The sequence below is a fragment of the Sycon ciliatum genome, chromosome 13, assembly GCF_964019385.1.
Source record: "Sycon ciliatum chromosome 13, ocSycCili1.1, whole genome shotgun sequence".
Taxonomy (NCBI): domain Eukaryota; kingdom Metazoa; phylum Porifera; class Calcarea; order Leucosolenida; family Sycettidae; genus Sycon; species Sycon ciliatum.
The window spans coordinates 3,119,960-3,140,904 of NC_088655.1; the positions used below are offsets into that span (position 1 = coordinate 3,119,960).

Here is a 20,945-nt window from a genome sequence, read left to right on the forward strand (position 1 = left end):
AACACTGACAGCTGCATTAACACTACAAATGCTGACTCAAAAAGACCTACCTTGCATATCAGTAGCTCCCACACCAACACCAACAACGCAATCTACAGCAACCACAACTAAACCACCATCCAAGCCCATAATTGAAAGACCAAGACGATCAACAGCCAACTACAACAGAAGCTACGCACTCAGCGGACAAGGGCGAAAGGAGGGACGTGATAGCAGGGTGACGGCCGAGTTGAGTTCAATGGACCCGGTCAGGCGGGATGGACGAGACAGAGAGAGTACAGAGGAAGCGGAGGATGGAACGGACGGCGGAGGGAGCAGTGAGTCGGAGAGCAGTGATGGGAGTGATGGTGAGAGTGCCGGTGAGAGTGTTAGTGTTGTGCGTAGGTTTCGTGGTAGCAAGTCTTCAGTGTACAATCATCTGCTAGCTAGTCCTGATTGTTGCAATTCGTATTCCGACTCTTCGTTCACTGTATTGTGCCGTGGTCGTCATGGTTATGGACTACAGTTAAAAGTGTTGGAAGCTATCGATCAGCGTCTGTATAAGCCTAATTTGTGTGTACAGAAAGATAGTATAATTGGGTTGAAATTGTTCAAGTAACGTGTCGTGTTTAGTGCGGCCAAGCTCGGCAGTTAATGTTCTAGGTGTAATGTACTGCTGTTATGTGTTATCACGTTGTCTTTCCTTCCTTTTCTCCTTTGTTCATTTCTCGCTTTGATTGTTAAAGGGTAAGTCCGGTGAAAAATTTAAATTTCACAGTCCGTAGAGTTCGGGTCGCTGAGTCGAATGGTCTTTGTCCGAGGAGGCTGCGGCTTATGGTTCGTCAGATACGCCCAATCGAACATGTGCGAATTTGAGCGCGCATCACCCAGATCCAGGTGATGACGTCACAGCGTGCAGCCAGGTAGCCACACCATCTAGTTGTGTACAAAAATGGCCATATTCGGAGCGCGTTCGATTGGGGAACCGTTTGTCGCAGCTTCTTCGGACCAAGACCATTCGATTCAGTGTTACAAACACTACGTACTCTGTGATTTTCAGCTCGGTAAACCTCGAGGTTATACCGTATTTTAGCCGTTTCCGATTTGGACTTTTTCCGTCAGCCTCTACGCGCTGTGCGCTGCGTGCATGCAGAGATTGCAGTGCGTGCAGTGTGTTATCTTGCTGTAGTAAAGTCAACAAACTCATCACAGACGGAACTACTCCCGCACTGCCGTGCTGGGGTAGTATCTACAACAAGACTCGAGTCACAACTGACACAAGACTCAGAAAACTAGTCAACACACGGACGTGTCATGTACTACACTCGTATCAGTCGTATTGTACAGTCATGTAGTCAGAGAACGTGTGTTTCTCCTTGCCGGTGCCGGTGATTGTGCTTTGAGAAAGAAAATTACTTTTAGTTTTCCGCTCCCGCCTCATTATTTTATGCTACAGCGATGAGTGCACAACCGTGACAAGTGACAAAACAGCGAACAGCTCCCGGACCTAGAACTTTCAGATTCCATAGCGTTGCGAGCGAAGAGTCGTGCCCGTGGTTCAAAGAGCCTGCACTGTTCTCCAATTGAGTAGTCCGAAATATTCCAAGTTCGCACCAAAACATCACCATGTGGCAGGCTACTGGAGTCTACGCGAATCGGTATGGAACAACATTTAGAGCACTCGCATCACTCTTCTCCATTTTGGCGAAACTGCTCTCCAGCTATCTGATAATTACATCAGCCTCGTCTGCAATAGCTGCTGCTTCTTCATCAGAGGGAAACTCAGTAGCGCTCACTCTTGACCGGCCCGCGCGGCCATTTCTTCAGCTGAATACCGAGGTTCTCAGCCCCAGACCGAACTCATGAAGGTCAGCCATGGCTGCATCCTCACTCTCACAAGGAGTTACAGGTATTCGGGGTCGCTTGCACCAACTAATATCAGTCGCCAAATCATTTGAAATAGGACTGACACTATTGCTTTCACGCACTCCTTTTGTAAGTTTTGACCTAGCTGCACGCTATGACGTTGCAGAGGGTGTGGCGCGGCCGCATGACGTCATGGCGCAGCCCCCCAAACTCAGTTTTTCAAACGGAAATATCTCGAGAACGCTTTGTCGGAGACACGTGGGACCAACACCATTCGACTCAGCGCCCGAAACTCTACCGACCCTGAAATTTAAATTTTTCACCGGACTTCCCCTTTAAAATTCACACTTGAAAATTTCACTGCTGTTGCTCTTAGTGTTATTTCTCTAACTTAGATTTTCTATAATAATAAAATATTGTTAGTGCAATTAAGAGTATAATAGATGCAGACATGGCCAGACAACAACGAGTTCATGGAATTTTTAAGGATTTTTATGTTATTCAAAATCGATTTTCGTGTTCCGCTCATCAGTGAATAGTATCGGAACTGAGGGTACTGTGTACAAAAAAGAACATTTTATAACAGCATAATTAAAAGTGTGAACAAAAAAAGGAAGTGCTACAGCATTACATAATAGGTGTCAAACATAGTGCTAACATATATAACTGAGTGCAGGCACAAAGCATGAGGTGATACAGTGCAACATGACACAACATTTACATCTGATAACCACAAAAGAAGCATGTAGTCGAGCTAAAGTTGTTCTCGTAGCTGGTTATCAGATGTAAATGTTGTGTCATGTTGCACTGTATCACCTCATGCTTTGTGCCTGCACTCAGTTATATATGTTAGCACTATGTTTGACACCTACGGTGAGTATCGTTTATAAAGTGACCGGGTGTAACGATATACCGGCTATAATGATCGAACTCGCCAAAATCAAAATCAAATCACAAAAAATACAGCTAAAATATCACTACACACACTATTATCGGCTATACCGATATATCGCTTATTGTGATGGGCTTCAGGAAGCAAACTATATCAAATGCACAGGAAAATATCGTATTATACTGATCAAGAGTGATGATCCCAAACAATTGTTCTTCAAATTTAGTTCATTTCTTCCAAAACTGATCCAGTGTTGCCTGGATGCATATGGCAGCAGACGTGATTGAGAGAAAAATCTTTCCTGTATGCTGTAAGCAGCCACATGTACACGTGGCTGCTTTTCATGATTTTTCCAGCGTGTACGCATCATTTAATGCACAGTCATGTGCCATGTGTCAGTCATACAATGCAAATCGGCTATAGACTAGTGATGCACCAGATATAGTGATAAATTATCGAAAATCAAAGGGGCACGTTAGGCCGAGTAAAAAAAATTACTAGATGATCGTCCTTTTTTTTGGAAAAATCGGGGAGGGCGGGAGGATTTTATTTTTATTTTTTTACTTTTTACCCTCTCATGCACACAGTGTACACAACAACATCAAGGTTTTTTTTCTCTTTTTTTCTTTTTTTTTCTTTTTTTCTTTTTCTTTCTTCAGCAGATCGATACTGACGTTGTGATATACTAGTAGTATGTGGTCCATATAGTAAAGAAAGTATTAAACAAAGAGCAGTTGCAGTAGAGACAGTGTAGATGATGCACACACTTGGCTCAACATTCACCTATTCAAGTTCAACGTAAGTCTCTTGTACTACTACGTAGTAGGCATTGCTAGACTATCCCTATCGGAACGCATCAGCAACTGTTGCATCGGCAGGAACGACGCAGCCATACCACGACTTCAACACTTTCGTTGCAGCACGAATTTGCAAGAGAACGAAGGGCATCGCAACGACAGCACCAGATGATTCGAAACAGAGGACAACAACTCACTCTACAGATCTGCGTCAAGCTGGAACACAGTCAAGAACTTCGACATCGCGAAGCAACTACCAACAATTTACTTTTGACAAAGTAAGTTCGTCACGGAAAACGCGTGCACATGTTTCCTGCATCCGCGATCGGTAAAAAACCAACGATTTCGGCAAAAACTCACGATTTAAAAAATAAAATATTTCTTGGGGCGCTGACAAAAACTGGGGCGGACGGGGACGATCATCTAGCTTTTTTTTTTACTTGGCCTTATATCCACTATTTACTGTATTATGTAATGCTGTAGCACTTCCTTTTTTTGTTCACACTTTTAATTATCCTGTTATAAAAATTAATGTTCTTTTTTGTACACAGTACCCTCAGTTCCGATACTATTCGCTGATGAGCGGAACACGAAAATCGATTTTGAATAACATAAAAATCCTTAAAGGGGAAGTTGAGGCAAAAATTAAAATTTCACCAGTTGTAGTCTTCGGGGTGCTGAGTCGAATGGTCGTAGTCCGAGGAAGCTGAGACGCTCCCTTCCTACTTGAATCCCAATCGAACTCGCGCACTTCCACCGAAACTGGGTGACTGCGCCCTACTAGATGGGGATTTGTATGCAAAATGTCACCAAAAGCGCCATTTCGTTCTTATAAAAGCATGGATGACCGCGATTGGCCCATATGTTGTACTCTTTTGGACTCTGAGTCGACTGGTTTTGGTCCGAAAAGGCTGCGATGCAGCGTTCCTCCTTTATTCCCAATCGAACATGGTTGAACAAGCGGTCACGTGCTCCTGGGTGCCCAAATCACCTGGTCACACCGCCAGCAGGCGACAACTTTCACACCAAGGTTCAACTCGAGTTCAACTCGAGTGACAGGACTGCACCCAAAAAAGGTCAAACAGGCTAGTAAGTTGTACCCTGCAGGCACGGTGACCAGGTGACTGGTGTACACAGGAGCACGTGACCGCCTGTTCAACCATGTTCGATTGGGAATAAAGGAGGACTGCTGCATCGCAGCCTTTTCGGACCAAAACCAATCGACTCAGCGTCCAAAAGACTACAACATATGGGCCAACCGCGGTCATCCGTGCTTTTATAAGAACGAAATGGCGCTTTTAGTGACATTTTGCATACAAATCCCCATCTAGTAGGGCGCAGTCACCCAGTTTCGGTGGAAGTGCGCGAGTTCGATTGGGATTCAAGTAGGAAGGGCGTGTCTCAGCTTCCTCGGACCACGACCATTCGACTCAGCACCCCGAAGACTACAACTGGTGAAATTTTAATTTTTGCCTTAACTTCCCCTTTAAAAATTCCATGAACTCGTTGTTGTCTGGCCATGTCTGCATCTATTATACTCTTAATTGCACTAATAAAATTGCTTTCTCCACGCTGACTCTTTAAATAAAATATTGATGTCAATTTTCGACACCCAGAAGTAACTGGGCATTCTCCATCAGCATTCAATAATTATTTTCAAAACGAAACTCCATCAAACCCACCCACCCACAAACGAATACATTTCGTTTTGAAAATATTATTGGTAACCTTGGACAGCCCCGTATGTGTGTTTTGATAAGGGTACATTGTTTAATACGGAAAACTCAACTTTCAAATGCATTTTTCTCAATACGGCACAAAACGACATAAGCCCCTTTTTGCATCTAGAGGCTCACTATGTGTATGCGACATACAGGTCAGTTACACCACCATACAGGTCAGTTACACCACCATACAGGTCAGTTACACCACCGTACAGGTCAGTTACACCACCATACAGGTCAGTTACACCACCGTACAGGTCAGTTACACCACCATACAGGTCAGTTACACCACCGTACAGGTCAGTTACACCACCATACAGGTCAGTTACACCACCGTACAGGTCAGTTACACCACCATACAGGTCAGTTACACCACCGTACAGGTCAGTTACACCACCATACAGGTCAGTTACACCACCATACAGGTCAGTTACACCACCATACAGGTCAGATACAACACCATACAGGTCAGTTACACCACCATACAGGTCAGTTACACCACCATACAGGTCAGTTACACCACCATACAGGTCAGTTACACCACCGTACCTGCTGGTGACTCTAGCTCCTTGCCCTCCGCAATAACCTCGCCGTCTGACAGCATAGCATTCGGCGACCCATCCGCAATGGCCAGTTTCGACATCCGCTTGGCACCGCTGGATTGCGATCCCCTGCTCTTGATGGACGAGCCTCGCACACTCAGCTGGCTAGGGGATATCAAGCTGCACTCGGAGCTGACTGAACTTCTGCTTTCGGCCGTTGAGGCGCGGAACTTGCCGCCTCGCTTCTTGAAGAAAAAGGCTGAAGCACCGGCAGCCTGAGTCAAGGTGGACTCTGGTTCTGGATCCGTACTAGACTCCGTTTTGCTCGTTTCACTGAAAGAATGATACATGCCATCGTACACGGAATCCGCCTTCGGGCTGAGGCTGACCTCGCCTTGGTGTGCAGAGTTCGTGGCATGTCTTCCTGTTAAGACACCCACATGCAACAGTACATGCACACACGCACGCGCACACACATGCACACACACGCATGCACGCACGCACACACACGCACACACGCACACACACATGCACGCACACACACATGCACACACATGCACACACATGCACACACATGCACACACATGCACACACACGCACACACACGCACACACATGCACACACACACACACACACACACACACACACACACACACACACACACACACACACACAAGCATGTACACAAACATAATAACACTTGAACTGGCTCACTATCAGAAGGTAGTCTCACGCGCCTCCTCGGGAGAGGGAAGAAAGGTGCAAGAGGATTCACATTGAACATTCGACGGCAAAAAAGAGAAATGGGTTTCTGCAGCAAAGTGGCCAACCATGTTTCACGTGCTGAGAGGTGAGAAGGAGTGACAAGTGAGTTCTTAGACATGATTCATGCCGTATTTTCCAGAGTATGAACCGCACCCAGATTTTTTTGTCACGAAACACAGACATCTACAATCTTTATCACGGCTAATTCGGTCATCGTAGTATAGCCCGCACCGACTCTTTTTGGTGAATTACTCGTACTGGTGCTAAAGTGCGCTCTTCTTCTCTTGTTCGCCACAGGCCATCGTGAAAACAAGCGACTTTTAAACAACAATTTCCCACTCTCTTCTCCAGCGTCAAAGCTAAAATACATAACGTTTGCTCACTCCATCCACCATAATTACACCTCGCCTCATATCTAATGCTCACAACCCCTTATCATGTCAATACAGGCTATAGCTTTCTGCATACTCGCACTTGGCATTTGCCAACTGCAAGAACCGACCGCTGCCCTGCGTCCCCTCTGTATAAATCATTTCGCTATTTCAATTGCCTCCCATCAACGTTCTGTGATAATATTATTCTATCGCCAATTCTGTTTAGGCAAACTATCTCATCCCTGCCGTGCTTTTTTGTTTTTTTTTGGACGAGAAACCACGAACCTCGAGAACAGAATACTGCATGATAGAGGCTCATGCACGAGCCATGCTTACCTGTACGACTGGTTTTCCCACTGCTAACCATGCAATGCCTTTAAGTAAGCATTACAAACCATCCATGCGATGTAAAGCTCACTCTTTTATCTCTTAGTGGCTACAGGCAATTTTTCGTGAGTATAAAATACTTCAAATAACAGCAACAACCTCGACACGTCAAAGAGCCCAGGTTGTGACGGCATACCAACCCGCCGACTGAAAGAGGCAGCCAGTCCACTTGCACAATCCCTAGCAACCCTTTTAACATCTGCTTCGAACGTTGCACTATCCCGCAAGAGTGAAGGGACGCAACAGTCAGCCACATCCACAAGAAGGGCAGCAAAAACCAGGCCCTCCAACTATCGACCGATGTCACTGCTCAGTGTGACTTCGAAAGTGCAAGAGAGGATAGTTGCTGACCGGATCTCCAAGCACATCCAACCTCACCTCCCCAATGGCCAATCAGGCTTTCGTCCAAATGACGACTTCTCTAAGGCATTTGATCGGGTGTGGCACCAAGGACTACTCGCAAAATTGGCCCTACTCGGACTCGATGGCAAATGCCTCCAGTGGCTGGCCTCTTATCTCACCAACAGACGACAACGTGTGAAAGTGGAGAGCAAAAAGTCAACCTGGCTGAGCATTCCAGCGGGGGTCCCCCAAGGCTCTGTCTTGGGGCTGCTTTTTTCACAGCCTACACAGTTGATCTCCCAACTGCCTGCATAAATGCCAACTCCGAGCTTAGCCAGTTTGCAGATGACACTGCCATCATTGCTGCACGTGAGGAATTTCTAGCTGCAGACGAGCACTTCCAGTCAGCTATGACAACAGGCGCACAGTGATTGAAAGGGTTGACATCTCCTGGTCAATGAAAGTAAGACCACTGCCATCCACTTTCACCACACCAACCGCCCACCTCCCAGACCACCATCAATCACACTCAACGATACCAACCTCACTGTGGACTCAAGGCATAGCCACCTTGGCCTCATCATACAGCAGAATCGATGCTGGAACTTACATGTTGACTATGTTATCACTAAAGCGTCCAGGGGGATGTTCCTTCTCCCGCAACTATGCAAGTCTTTAAACACTTCTGCTCTCTCCTCTATCTATCTTACATTCGCCCTATTCTTGAGTATGCTTACGCTGTCCTCTCACACCTCCCCGCAACCCTCAATTACCGGCTAGAGCGCATCCAACGGCGCGCCGCTCGCCTCTGCTTGCATCTCCCCTCTTCGAACGTAGAACCCACTCCGTACTGCTGCACCGGTTCAAATGGCCATCACTTAGCAGCCACCGTACCCTCTCCATATTCTGCTTGCACATAGCCTGCACAATAGATATGCACCACCACACCTTCTTGCAATTCACCTACCCTGAATTCAACTCATTCGCACGCTCAGGTTCCCCCGAACCTTTGAGCTACCCACAACACGCACGAGCCGGCTAAGAGACTCCTCCATTTATTCTTCCCTTGATCTCTTCAATAACATCCCACTCGGCCTCCGGCAAATCAACCCCAGACGAGATTTCAAAGCAAACATCCTACCTCTAGGTGTCTCTTCAGTATGTAGCTGCTCACATTGCTCAGCATATCTATAGCCCCATTGTGCCCAGCCTGCGTGATAAACTCTTTATAACCATCGCCACTATTTCAGCAAGCAGCTAAACTTTGATTTCTCTTTATCCGATCCCCGTGCCTGTCTTTCTTCTTCTCGTATCGGCCACAGGCCACTGTGAGAGGCCACAGGCCATTGTGAGAGGCCACAGGCCATCGTGAGAATAAAAGATTTCAAAGAACAACAACAAAAGTTGGACTGTAACTCACCGTCAAAACGGAGCGCGTTGACCTGCTCAACGTGCTTCATTCTGCACAGGACGAGGGCGGCTACGAGAATCAGTATACAGAGTATGGCGACTACGACTCCAAACACGGTGATGTCGAAGGCAGAACTTGTTAGTTTGCCATTGCCATTGCCCGAGTTCGATACTGAACAGTTCACAATGGAATGACGCAAACAGAAAGGACAAGGACAACAACGACGACGTCGACCATGGCGGTGAAAACACAATCAACATCAGCACAACCAGCAGCAGAGGTGGCAAAAGCAGAACCAACAGTGGCAGCAGCAGCAGCAGAGGTGGCAACAGCAGCAGCAACAGCAGCAGCAACAGCAGCAGAGTTGACAACAGCAGCAGCAGCAACAGCAGCAGAGGTGACAGCAGCAGCAGCAGAGGTGACAGCAGCAGCAGCAGAGAAGGCAACAGCAGCAGCAGGAGCAGCAGCAGAGATGGCAACAGCAGCAGAGGTGGCAACAGCAGCAGATGTGGCAAAAGCAGAACCAACAGTGGCAGCAGCACCAGAGGTGGCAACAGCAGCAGCAGTAGAGTTGACAACAGCAGCAGCAGCAGAGTTGACAACAGCAGCAGCAGCAACAGCAGCAGCAGAGATGGCAACAGCAGCAGCAGCAGCAGAGATGGCAACAGCAGCAGCAGCAGCAGAGATGGCAACAGCAGCAGCAGCAGCAGAGATGGCAACAGCAGCAGCAACAGCAGCAGCAGCAGCAGAGGTGACAACAGCAGCAGCAGCAGCAGCAGCAGCAGAGATGGCAACAGCAGCAGAGAAGGCAGCAGCAGGAGCAGCAGCATGAAAATCCCATGAAGGGTTAGATAGTGAACAACATGCATGCGACTGAACAACACGCATGCGACTGGTGTAACCAATGTGATAGAAAAGTACAGTGCTGCTCAAAGAAATCCGATCACGTCAGTCAAGCTTGGGGCCCTGAGCCAGTTCACCATGCCAGTACCCATAGGTCTAGGGCTGCATAGCGCAGGGTGTGGCATGGACTCACTCAGCAGCAGCACCTTTTAAACACTTCTCAGTAGTGCAAACAGCCATGTTGATGACCCATACCAAAATGTCGCGTATAAAAGCCGTGCCTAATCCTGTAAAAGCCGACGTCAGTGCTAGGCTTCTATTCAAAGCATCTATCCCTACGCATGCCAATACTAAAACCAGGCTTATGTGCTGATAGTGTATCTCACAAATCAGACTTCTATGCGAGGCAGGCATTTATACAAGACACTACGGTATGTACTCAGATGGAGAGCCAAGGTTTAATTTATACAAAAGAGAAAGACCAAGTGGTGGTGTTAGTGGACAGTATAGCGTAACTTGTAGTTCCTTGGTCTTTCTCTTTTGTATAAGCTACGGTATGTACACGCTATAATAACCCTACCTGCGCATGTAGGACCAGTCCATTGCGGCGTGCAAACGCAGGTGAAGCCTCCGTTACTGTTCTGACACCGTCCACTGTTCTTGCAGGGCTGCTCGGCACCACCAGCGATGATGTCCTGGCTGCGGCATTCATCAATGTCGACTTTACAACGCTCACCTGTCCAGCCAGCGTGACAGGCACATGTGTAGCTACCCGGCTCATCAACGCAAGTGCCACCGCTGCCACAGGGATTGCCTAGCAGGCATTCGTTGAGGTTGGTGTGGCAGTTTGCACCAGTCCAGCCGGATGCACAGGTGCAGAGGTAGGAACCCACGGTGTTCTGGCAGGATCCCTGTCCGCTGACGCAGGTGTGATTTCCACTGCGGCATTCATCTATATCACCTGCAAAACAAAGAGAAATGAGAGCGAGCGAGCGAGAGAGAGAGAGAGAAAGAGAGAGAGAGAGAGAGAAAGAGAGAGAGAGAGGGAATTGTTAAATACCAGGTATATACTGTGTTCAATGCTCTCTTTGTGCAGCTCAAGCAGTGACCTGGTTTTACCTGTCAAAAAGTGTGTGGGAGATAAGCGACAATTGCGATGAGCCGGACCAAGGACAACCCGGGCAATATGCATCACATTCTTTCAAAGCAGAAAAATGAGTGTCAAATTTGGGTATTTTCAGAACTCATAGCTCACAATTACAAAGAATAATGCCAACACCTGCACGATGTAGGCATTGACATAAGAAACTCAGCAAAAGCACTTACGAAAGCAAGCAGTCATATGCTTGGCGGGTGCAGAAGACGTAACAGCATGGCTGATGGTGAAGTTGTCGCTAGAACTGCGGTAGGTGTCTGTACCGCTGGCAAACAGAGTGATCTCCGGTAGCTGGAGTGCTGTTCGAAGGTTTGAGAAGAATGCTAGACTGCTGTTGGCTCTAATGCCACTTGCCGGCAGTAGAGTGTTGCCAGTTGGGCAGCTGGCATTGGCTGTAGTCCAAGAAATCCCGTAGACTGGCTCATTTTTGGTAGTGTCATTCAAGACGGTCACGTGGTATCCACCCACAACACCTGTAAGTGATACTGTACATGCCAGGTGGTCATGTGCCAGCATGGACATACATACACCGAAGAGAAGCAGAGAGAGAGAGAGAGAGAGAGAGAGAGAGAGAGAGAGAGAGAGAGAGAGAGAGAGAGAGAGAGAGAGAGAGAGAGAGAGAGAGAGAGAGAGAGAGAGAGAGAGCACGTGGCACTACGTCCCATGGCATGGCAGAATCCGCCATTTCTACATCGTGGCTGCTCCCAGTCCCTGAAACATTCATTGATGTAGTACTCACAGCTGTCACCAGCCCAGGGATGAGGACATTTACAGGTGTAGCTACCGTCAATATCAAAGCAAATTCCATCATTAGCACAAGGATGTTTCGTGCTTGAGCATTCCTGGATAGTACTAGTACAGCTCTGACCGGCCCATCCAGGCGAGCATTGACAGAAATAGCTGCCACTAATATCTTGGCAGGTACCACCATTCTGACATAACTTAGCATTAGAGCGCAGAGTGTGCAGCTCGGATGGGTTGCTGTCACGCCGGAATTCCGTGCTTACATCATTTTAGTGATGTAGTGCGTACAAGCAGGATTCAAGCCGGTCTCTTTCTGCACAACTGCAGCTCAGTTGTATGCACTACGCCATTTCCCGCCTCAGATCTGTGCCAAATATGCTGTAATCGCGGAATTCCGCCGTGACAGACACCCATAGTAGAAAAGGCCCCAAGCTGCACACTCTGGTTTTCATGTACTCTTGGTTCGAGTGGTCTGCGCTCCCCACAGGGTCAGTCTGACCACCAACCAAAAGGTCCAAGAGAAATAGTCCTGGACAGCCGACTCCAAGACAGTTTTCTTGTGATCTGTCAAACCGCGAATTTGGATGCCCTCAATGTCTGCTCCAGCGCCGGGTGAGCCGGGTAATCCACCCGGTTGGGCGGCGCTTGGACCCGGTTGAAAATATACTAGTACCGGGTCACCTGTGACCCGGTTGGTACTTTACACTTTCGAACTTTGAAAGGACTGACTACATGGCTTGTATGTGTCAGATACTTTCGTTATTTTCTAGTTCCTGTCCTCTCTTTTCTAAATCCGACTTATCCATTCGCCTTTATATCATTGGGCCTAGTTCCCGTTTATTGTCCGAATTAAAATAAACCAACCAACCAGTTTAAAGCATTTGACTCGGCTGGTGAGACAGCGCCAGGTACATGTGTACCCGGCTCCGACCCGGTTGAAATGGTTGCGCCAGGTACACGTGTACCCGACTGTCCTACAATCCTAGAGCTGACACTGGCCCTGGGAAGTACCCAGCGGGAAGCAAATCATTGGTGCGGCCTTGAGCATGAGGTGAGTCATGCCCTGTTCAAGGGAATCAATGCTGTGTCCTCCCCTGGGTCTATACAACTCCCCCGCATGTCCCCTTAGGCCCTCATCAGACTACGTACATAGAACATCCAGAACAAAATCACATAAGACCTCAAAGGCAACATTTTTCCACCAACTTTTCTTGTTGTCTTGGAAACTTCAATGTAAATGTGACTTATAGGCTGTTTTGTACCTAGTTTGAAGAGGGCCTTAGGGCTGGCATCACATACTACATTCATACGTCATTACCGTATTTTTCGGAGTATAGTGCGCACCTTTGTATAACGCGTACCCCCAATCTTCATTGGGGGTGCGCACTTCAATCTTCATTTGAAGTACATGCATTTCATATTCGGAGCATAGTGCGCACCTGCGATTTAGGGCCTAAAATAGCACATCTAAATTGCGCTCTACACTCCGGAAAATACGGTAATCAGGGCTGTGTCCAGGACCAGGCACTGCCCGTAACTTTGAAATATTCATAACTCAGAATCACATACATTTTGATGGGGAAAGGCCATAGATAATATATGGCGTATGACGCAGTGCTGCCAAAAAATTTTCGCCCAACATCGGACACCCTTCACCGCCAAGGCTGGCCACATGGTGCGAATTTTTCTCCTCGGCAATTTTTTTACAGAGAATTCAAAATATCGCCTAAAACACCATGAAAATTCGCTTCATTGCCATGGTGACCCCCGGAGTTGTCATGAATTTTGTAATGATGAGTGTGGTCGCACACTGACTCTGTACACACTGTCAGCGTACATGCCATCCAGCCTGATCCAGGCATGTTACTTTGCACTTCCACAGCCAAGCGCTAGCCTTTTTAGAAGCAAATGTACAGTGATTTGTGCCTTCAGTTGCGCTGAAAAGTGAAAGTACAGGACTTCTGCATAGGAAAGTAATGATCTCCGACATTTTGGCTGCTTTTCGGACGTTTCCCTTTTCGGACCGGTTTTCGGAAGAGCCTTCAAAAATCGGACGGTTTGGCAGCACTGATGACGTCACAGTTTCCACAAAAGTTACAAAACGTGACTGCCACAATACCGAGGAAGCAAAAAAAGCTATGGACTCCAAAGGGTTAACACCGAAGCTCGCCCGACGGTAGACTTCGGCGTCCGGATAACCGAGGCATGAGTGTACAATCAGACCTCGCTTTAAACCGCACACATCCATTTTCCACAAAAAAATATCCGGATAGGCAAGGGAACCGGATAATTGCACACACATACTGTATGTATGCATGCCATGCGCTGTAAATCGGTAACCAACTATTTTCTTGCGGATGGAGAGGGATCCGGATAAAAGAGGACTGGTTAAGCGAGATCCGACTGTATGCACTATTTTCGTGTTTTTGCACACCTGTACACATAGCAGGTTCGCTTGAGACGGTACTTTAGTATGTTGACAGGTACATTAGTATGTTGACAGTGCAGAGGAGGCTATATGCAGCGCAGGCAACCAGGCGCAGTGACACTACCAGGTGCCGTACTCGCGCGATTAGAGCCCTCTCTTGAATAATGCCCTAGCTCGAATAGTGTCCTAGTCTCCAAGAGCCAGTGAAAAATAAAGCCCTCTCTTGGATAGTGCCCCCCCCCCCCCCCCCCAGTCTTGTAACCAAGCCCATGTGCAAGTTTGGTGTTCTTTTGCTAATGTTCTTGGCCATTGCTTTGCACTGGTGTTTTCAGGAACAAAATCGCAGGTCCTGTTCCCGTTTCTGTGGAGTCGTGAGCGTTTACAGTACACTTTAGGCTCTGTTTTTCTTTGTTTTATGCTGGTTGATGCAAATGTACCAGCAATGAAAAAATAGTGCCCTCTCTTGAATACTGCCCCATCTGTGATGGACATTGAAAAAAATAGTGCCCCGGGGGCACTACTCGCGCGAGTACGGTATTATATTTTCTGAGTGCAATACATAATTTAGAGAATTTTGACACACTACGCATGTGCTGCGTATGGTGCCATGGGGTTGCAGGACTCGACGAAGTACCTCGGATAGCAGCAGGTACCTTTTTCCCACTCCCCAATGGGGTGTGTCTTATCAGTGTCCACTGTACTGAATTAGATAACAGCAAAATGACTAGTATGAGCCCAACCCAGGTCAAATCTGGATACTAGATTGCTACTGTTTACATTTTCTTAAATCTGGTTTTTGCACCCGAATCGTAAAAGAATTACCGTATTTTCCGGAGTATAAACCGCACCCAGACTTTCTCGTCACGAAATACAGACGTCTACCCTATTTATCACCGTTAAATTGACCATCATAGTAAAACTTTTCTAAGCACTCGCAGACTCCATTGCAGCCATTCACACATTATAGGATACCTCACTTCAAACTCTCCAACTACGGGTTGAATGGTTTTTTTCACCCTGAAGATGGGCCATGCCCGAAAATTTGGTGCATTCCATTTGTATCTAATATTATTTATATTTTTTGGAAGTGAAGTGAACGTATGCAGCGAAGAGACCGTAGTTGGAGAGTTTGAAGTGAGGTACCCTATAATCATAGTAAAAGCCGCATCAACTTTTTCGGTTGAATTACTGGTGTTTAACCCTTTACCGTTTTAGGTATTTGTACAGCAAAAACCGACTTTCGTTGTTCATGCCATAACTTTCTTTATTTTTCACTTTTATTATGTACAACATAGGGTGATTCTGAAAGTAAAAACCCTCAGGAACGTGATGCAATAACTTTCATGTCCAAAAGATGAACCAAAATGACAATTTCCTACTTAAACGTATGCCTGCAGTGACGCAAAGATCTAACTCACCGGCCAATCCTGATGACGGGTAGCTGGAAAGTAGAAGGATTAGCTGGGAAATCCAAAGTAGAAAACGGTGCCGCCGTGCCTAGAGCACGCACCATTGCGCAAACACACCACACAACACCATGTCAGAGAGAGGCTGTGCAAACAGCACAGCAGAGTAAATAACCATGTCGCAGGGGGAGAGGTGTTGTTGTGCGAACAGCAGGGCTGTGCAAACCCACCACGGCATAGAGATGTGTGGCAACGCAGTCAGCAATGCAGTCAGCAACGAAGTCAGCAATGCAGTCAGCAACGCAGTCAGCAACGCAGTCAGCAATGCAGTCAGCAACGCAGTCAGCAACCCAGTCAGCAATGCAGTCACCACTGTCATCACATTGCATTTTTCAAAAAAAAGAGGCTGTTTTTGAACGCTCATGATCCAGTGCCAAATCCTTTAGTTTTTCGATCAAAAGTCAAAAATCCCGGTATGACGGTAGTTACCCTAGTTTTCCGGTAGTGTACTGTAAAGCGTGAAATTTTCGCGGCGTTTTTAGTTCGCGTTTTCAGAATCCGGACAGGTTTGCGAGGTTTTAATTTTGCGATTGCAGAATGGCATTCTCGCTAAACCTGTGGCATTCTTGCTAAACCTTTCATGGATCTCCTTTTCGCGCTGTCTAAATTTCGCGATTTCGCAAAAAATTAGACCATCGCAACAATTTCACAATTTTACAGTAGCGGGAAAACCGGTATGGTTGGCAAGTATGGTACAGCACCGCGTGCTAGCAAGTCCACAGGTGCACAACACCCGCTCCAAGCTCAACATACACAATGGAATTTCACAGAGCGGCACTGCACCACTGCTGTGGACATTGAAATCCGCGGAGAAGTCGAGCGGCCACAGATGGGTGGCCAGGTAGCCATCGTTGCACTTTCTGAACGTGATCATGCCAAAACTACAAGAAAAGTTAAACTTTTTTGGTCGTTAGACTTTCCGGTTTTACAGTAGATCCTGCGAACTCTTCTTCAGTCAACAGTACACTGCAGTACATTGCAGTACACAGTACACTCCACACGTGACGTCAGTGCCTGTAGACTTGTGCATGAGGTGGTGGTAGTAGATGACTGTACAGTAGTACAGTGCATGTCGACATGTTCTGGCCAACCACGTATGGATACCTGACTGACTGCAAAGTATCCACTCTGGCTAAGCGCCTGAATATTGATACGAGAGAGCTTGGAAGCTCAGGACCCTACGCTATGCTTTTTTGCCTTGATGAAATAATAATAATAATAGGGATGTTATAAATTCTTTAAAAAATTCCTTTTTTTAAGAGACATAACCTAGGATTCGAACCCGCACTATCGCACGCCCTGCATGCATCCCCCGATACACTTCGCATACATACTAATTCTTCCAAGTTGCTTCACGTTATGATTTTGCATTTGAAAGCCCTATTTGAATATGCATTGTGGCCAGGCGTCTTTGATGGTACGGTACAGGACAGGTACGATCGAGGGTAATACGACACCGTCTACCGCCTTGATGACGGCAAAAAAAAGCATGGGAATGTTATAAATTCTCCTATTGTTTTTTCAGGCATATCCTGGGATTCGAACCCGCACTATCGCCCTACATGCATTCCCCCATACACTTCGCATTCATACCCATTCTTCCAAGTTGCTTCACGTTATGATCTTCCGTTTGAAAGTCCTATTTGAATATTGCGGCCAGCTGTATGTGGCCAGCTGTGTTTGATGGTACGGTACGGGACAGAAACGGGATAGCGCCAGGCGTGGCACAAACAAACACACAAATACCAAATTAAAGCTGTTTGAACCCTGGCCTAGCGCCAGACGTTACTGAAGTAACGTCTTCTGCATAGCTACGGGAATAAAAACTAGATGTGCACTCATATCATAACCATAGCGACGAATAAAGTATTCCACACCGTTTTCTTGTCACAATTATCAATGGAATTCGTGACTAAAGAGAATGATGAAACTACAATAGGAGTTAAGTAGTTGGAGGTGACAGCGTTGAGAATAGCTATACTGGCTCTCAACGTCTGTTTAGCACAACTCCATGAGCGACTCTGACTCATGCTGCTACCTGGGGCTTTATGAGGTGTTCGTCGCGCTGGAAACAAAGCGTCTCTGTAAGTTTGTATCCCTGGTGATGGTTTGGCCTGGAGAGCATTATATAAGTGGTGCTTTTCAGGCACAATCTTCCTCAGCCTACTCAAGCTCAACTGATGAGGGATGAATTCCCCGAAACACTGTGTATTGTATTGAGCAGGGAGTGGTGCTTTCTTGCAAGTTTGCCGAGTGGAAGGTGCGACGTGCTCCTCGTGTGCTCCGGATGGCAGTCGTGAGTCAGTCAAGTGTCAAGTTCGGCAAAAAGCGGGTGTTCCTTGTTGGAACAATCAACTACAACTTAGTGTATTTTTTGTTCAGGCTCTTCTCGATCTGGGGTGAGATTTTCAATCTACCATTTCTCTCTCAGTTCAAATTAATGAAGCGGAAACGGCTGATGGCGATGGTCTCCTGAGTCTGCATCTTTATTCTCATGTTTGACAGCATGTTGATACATATGGTGGTAAAGACACACCTGGCAGTATGGCGGTAAACACACGCCTGCCCACGCACGCTCTCTAGGCTGCAAAGTTCTGGCACAGAGCTCTCCTTCTCACCACCACCACCATCAGTTCGCGCCTGGCGCCTGGTCGATGCATGGTTGGCGGTATCCGGCATAGCAGGCTGGTACATCAAGTAGCGCATGGCACATAGCAGATGACACAGCAACGACATAGCTCGATCGCGACGTACGTTTCGTCCCCGCTGGACTCATCAGGCAATCTTCTTCTTGGATGTCTTCATACGGAGCTTGACTCGGGAGAATGAAGTTGAAGACACCACTGCAGCTGTGCTTATGGTTGATAAATATGGTGGTAAAGCCAGGTGTGTCTTTACCACCATATTTATCAACCATAAGTACAGCTGCAGTGGTGTCTTCAACTTCATTCACAGCATGTTGCATACGGTATGCTTAGTAGTCATAGCCCAAATTTGCTAGCAATTCTTGGAGCAAAAGATCGGATGCGCAAGTTGCCGGCAAGTTTTGAGCAAAATATCGAGTTTTGGTGGGCTTTTGAGAAAATCCAAGGCTTCTCAGGGACTTTCTCAACACAATCAGTCACCAAAGTTGAAAACAAGCACAAAAGTTGGACAAAACAGACTCATGGCCACATTTTTGTAGAAAGTTGAGCAGCAGCAGGAGCTCAATCAAAGATGCCTCGTCATCAGCGACAATTATCGTTGATTTTTCCTTGAAACTCATTTTATCTCGAGCAAAACCAAAACAAAATATAGACGGAGAAAGGAAATGCCAAGCAGAATCTCGAAAAGTTTGTGGCAAAATTATGCGGCAAAATATCGATGTTGGCAGAGCAAATTTGGGCCATGACCAATGCTTTGGCGGAGTCCCTGGCATTTTGTGAGTGTGAGTTTACCTTAGAACATCTACTTGAGTATCATTCTATTACAATCATTATGATTATTATTGTCACTGTACTGTGCATTCAACCTTGAGGTGACCCTGCCTTTTGGGCATTGCATCAGTGCCCAAACCGCTCTCTAACACATAAAAGTCGTTGATAAATAATTATTATTTTTTCGAAACCGACGAAATGCCGCACTTGAGAAAGCGAAGCAGAAAAGGGAACAACTGCAGCAAACAGATCTAGTGTGTGTACTAGTATTTCTTCAAAAAATTGTCCGAGGAAGGAGTGCAGTGCAGCAAACCTGCCGCGTCAACAGCGTTTTACGCAACTTTTTGGCATATCCATTTCGGTTGGCTGCAACTAGGAAAGAAAGTGTCTGGCTACTCGACATTCCCGAACACTTACCAGCTTGGCAGCCATTTGCTGTCGTTGGCAGATCGTCCCCAGTGATCCACCACGAAGGTCAGCTGTACAAACTAACAGTTACCACTATCCCTGGATACCTCAAACAACGGAACGAGCGTCTAGCAAACATCGAGCAAAGCGCTTCTCCAGGAGTCGAGAGCAAGGATTCAAACAGCATGCATTTTCCCTGCCAAAACCGGCAAACATGGTTTCGGCTTGTTCCGTGTATGGGACGATCCATGATCCAGTCCTTCGCGCGAAACGGAAATCTACGAGATCGAGAGCTTTGTACTGTACTTGTAGCTGTAGAGTGGAGTGGACCATGCACCGTAGCAGGGGTACCGGGGTAGGCGTATGTTTTACCGTAGCTAGCTGCTGATCTGGCGCGGTCAGGGCAGAAATTTTCGGTGGTGTAATATTTTCGGTATTCGCCAAAATCGGCGGTTCGGTAGCGGGAAATTTTCGGTAAAACCCGTTCTCCAGGTAGGTGTGCTACTAAGTTTGTACGATGTGAGAACCTTCGTGTACTAAGGTCACACTTGGTATGCTTTTATGTGGAGCTCGAAGGTAAACTGGGTACGGATTGACTGCACAATGTGCAATGTTTGTACAAGGTCCGTGTTGTATGACCTACAGACAGGAATCCACCTCCACAAGGCGGCCACCTAAGGACGAGATGGTGGGGCGCTCTGGCGGTACTTTACGGTACTACATGTATACATTATCGGTTGTACCGAAAATTTCGGTGCGTTTTATTTTCGGTAAAAATTGTCGGCACCGAAGTTACCGAAAATAAAACACCACCGAAAAATTCTGCTTTTACAGTAGATCTACGAGTACCCCACTGGCCCACATGTACCAGTGGCATGGCACCACTGTTCTTATTAAGGCCAAAGGTGCGTTTGGTTGGTACGATCTAGAACAGGATCGAACAGCTGGTGCACATGGAGCAGCCTGATGCCAACCAAACGGTACTCCAAAAACAGAGCATGATTTTTGTGAAAAATATGCCAAATTTGGTGCATTCTTCAAAATGTGTATGGGTCACCATGGTCACTGTGTACGGTACGACGAGTCTAACCCCAAATTTTATGCACGTAATCATTTGGGACCAAACATATTTTTTCGTAAACCGGCCTCTTGTATACGGGCGCGGCGTGGGCAGAAGTAACACAATGATCCACCAAAATCGACGTTCCCGCCAGGTTTCACTGTGAAAAAGTGAAACTGCTCGGTCTGCTCCGGGATCCGGCCTCGAGGCCGGAGCAAGCAGAACATGTTCTGGCCGACCCAGAACAGGTGCAGTCCCAACCAGGGAGTAGTAAAATACAGTATTTTACTACTCCCTGGTCCCAACCAAACGCGCTGTTCTGGTGAATCCTGTTCTACTCTTTGT

At 46.9% G+C, this 20,945-nt stretch overlaps 1 protein-coding gene across 1 annotated transcript in view; it reads right to left on the reverse strand.

Moving 5' to 3' along the window:
- Positions 1-19,744, reverse strand: part of LOC135829907 (uncharacterized) — a 37,491-nt gene extending 17,747 nt beyond the window's left edge. Inside the window, exons 1-6 of the mRNA XM_065342288.1 lie at positions 19,550-19,744; positions 15,669-15,747; positions 11,249-11,563; positions 10,503-10,883; positions 9,089-9,250; positions 5,808-6,224 (exon numbers count right to left, since the gene is read on the reverse strand). Coding sequence (XP_065198360.1) covers positions 5,808-6,224; positions 9,089-9,250; positions 10,503-10,883; positions 11,249-11,563; positions 15,669-15,747; positions 19,550-19,564 — 1,369 coding nt within the window. The 5' untranslated portion in view covers positions 19,565-19,744. The remainder of the gene's footprint in view (positions 1-5,807; positions 6,225-9,088; positions 9,251-10,502; positions 10,884-11,248; positions 11,564-15,668; positions 15,748-19,549) is intronic.
- Positions 19,745-20,945: the final 1,201 nt, after the last annotated feature.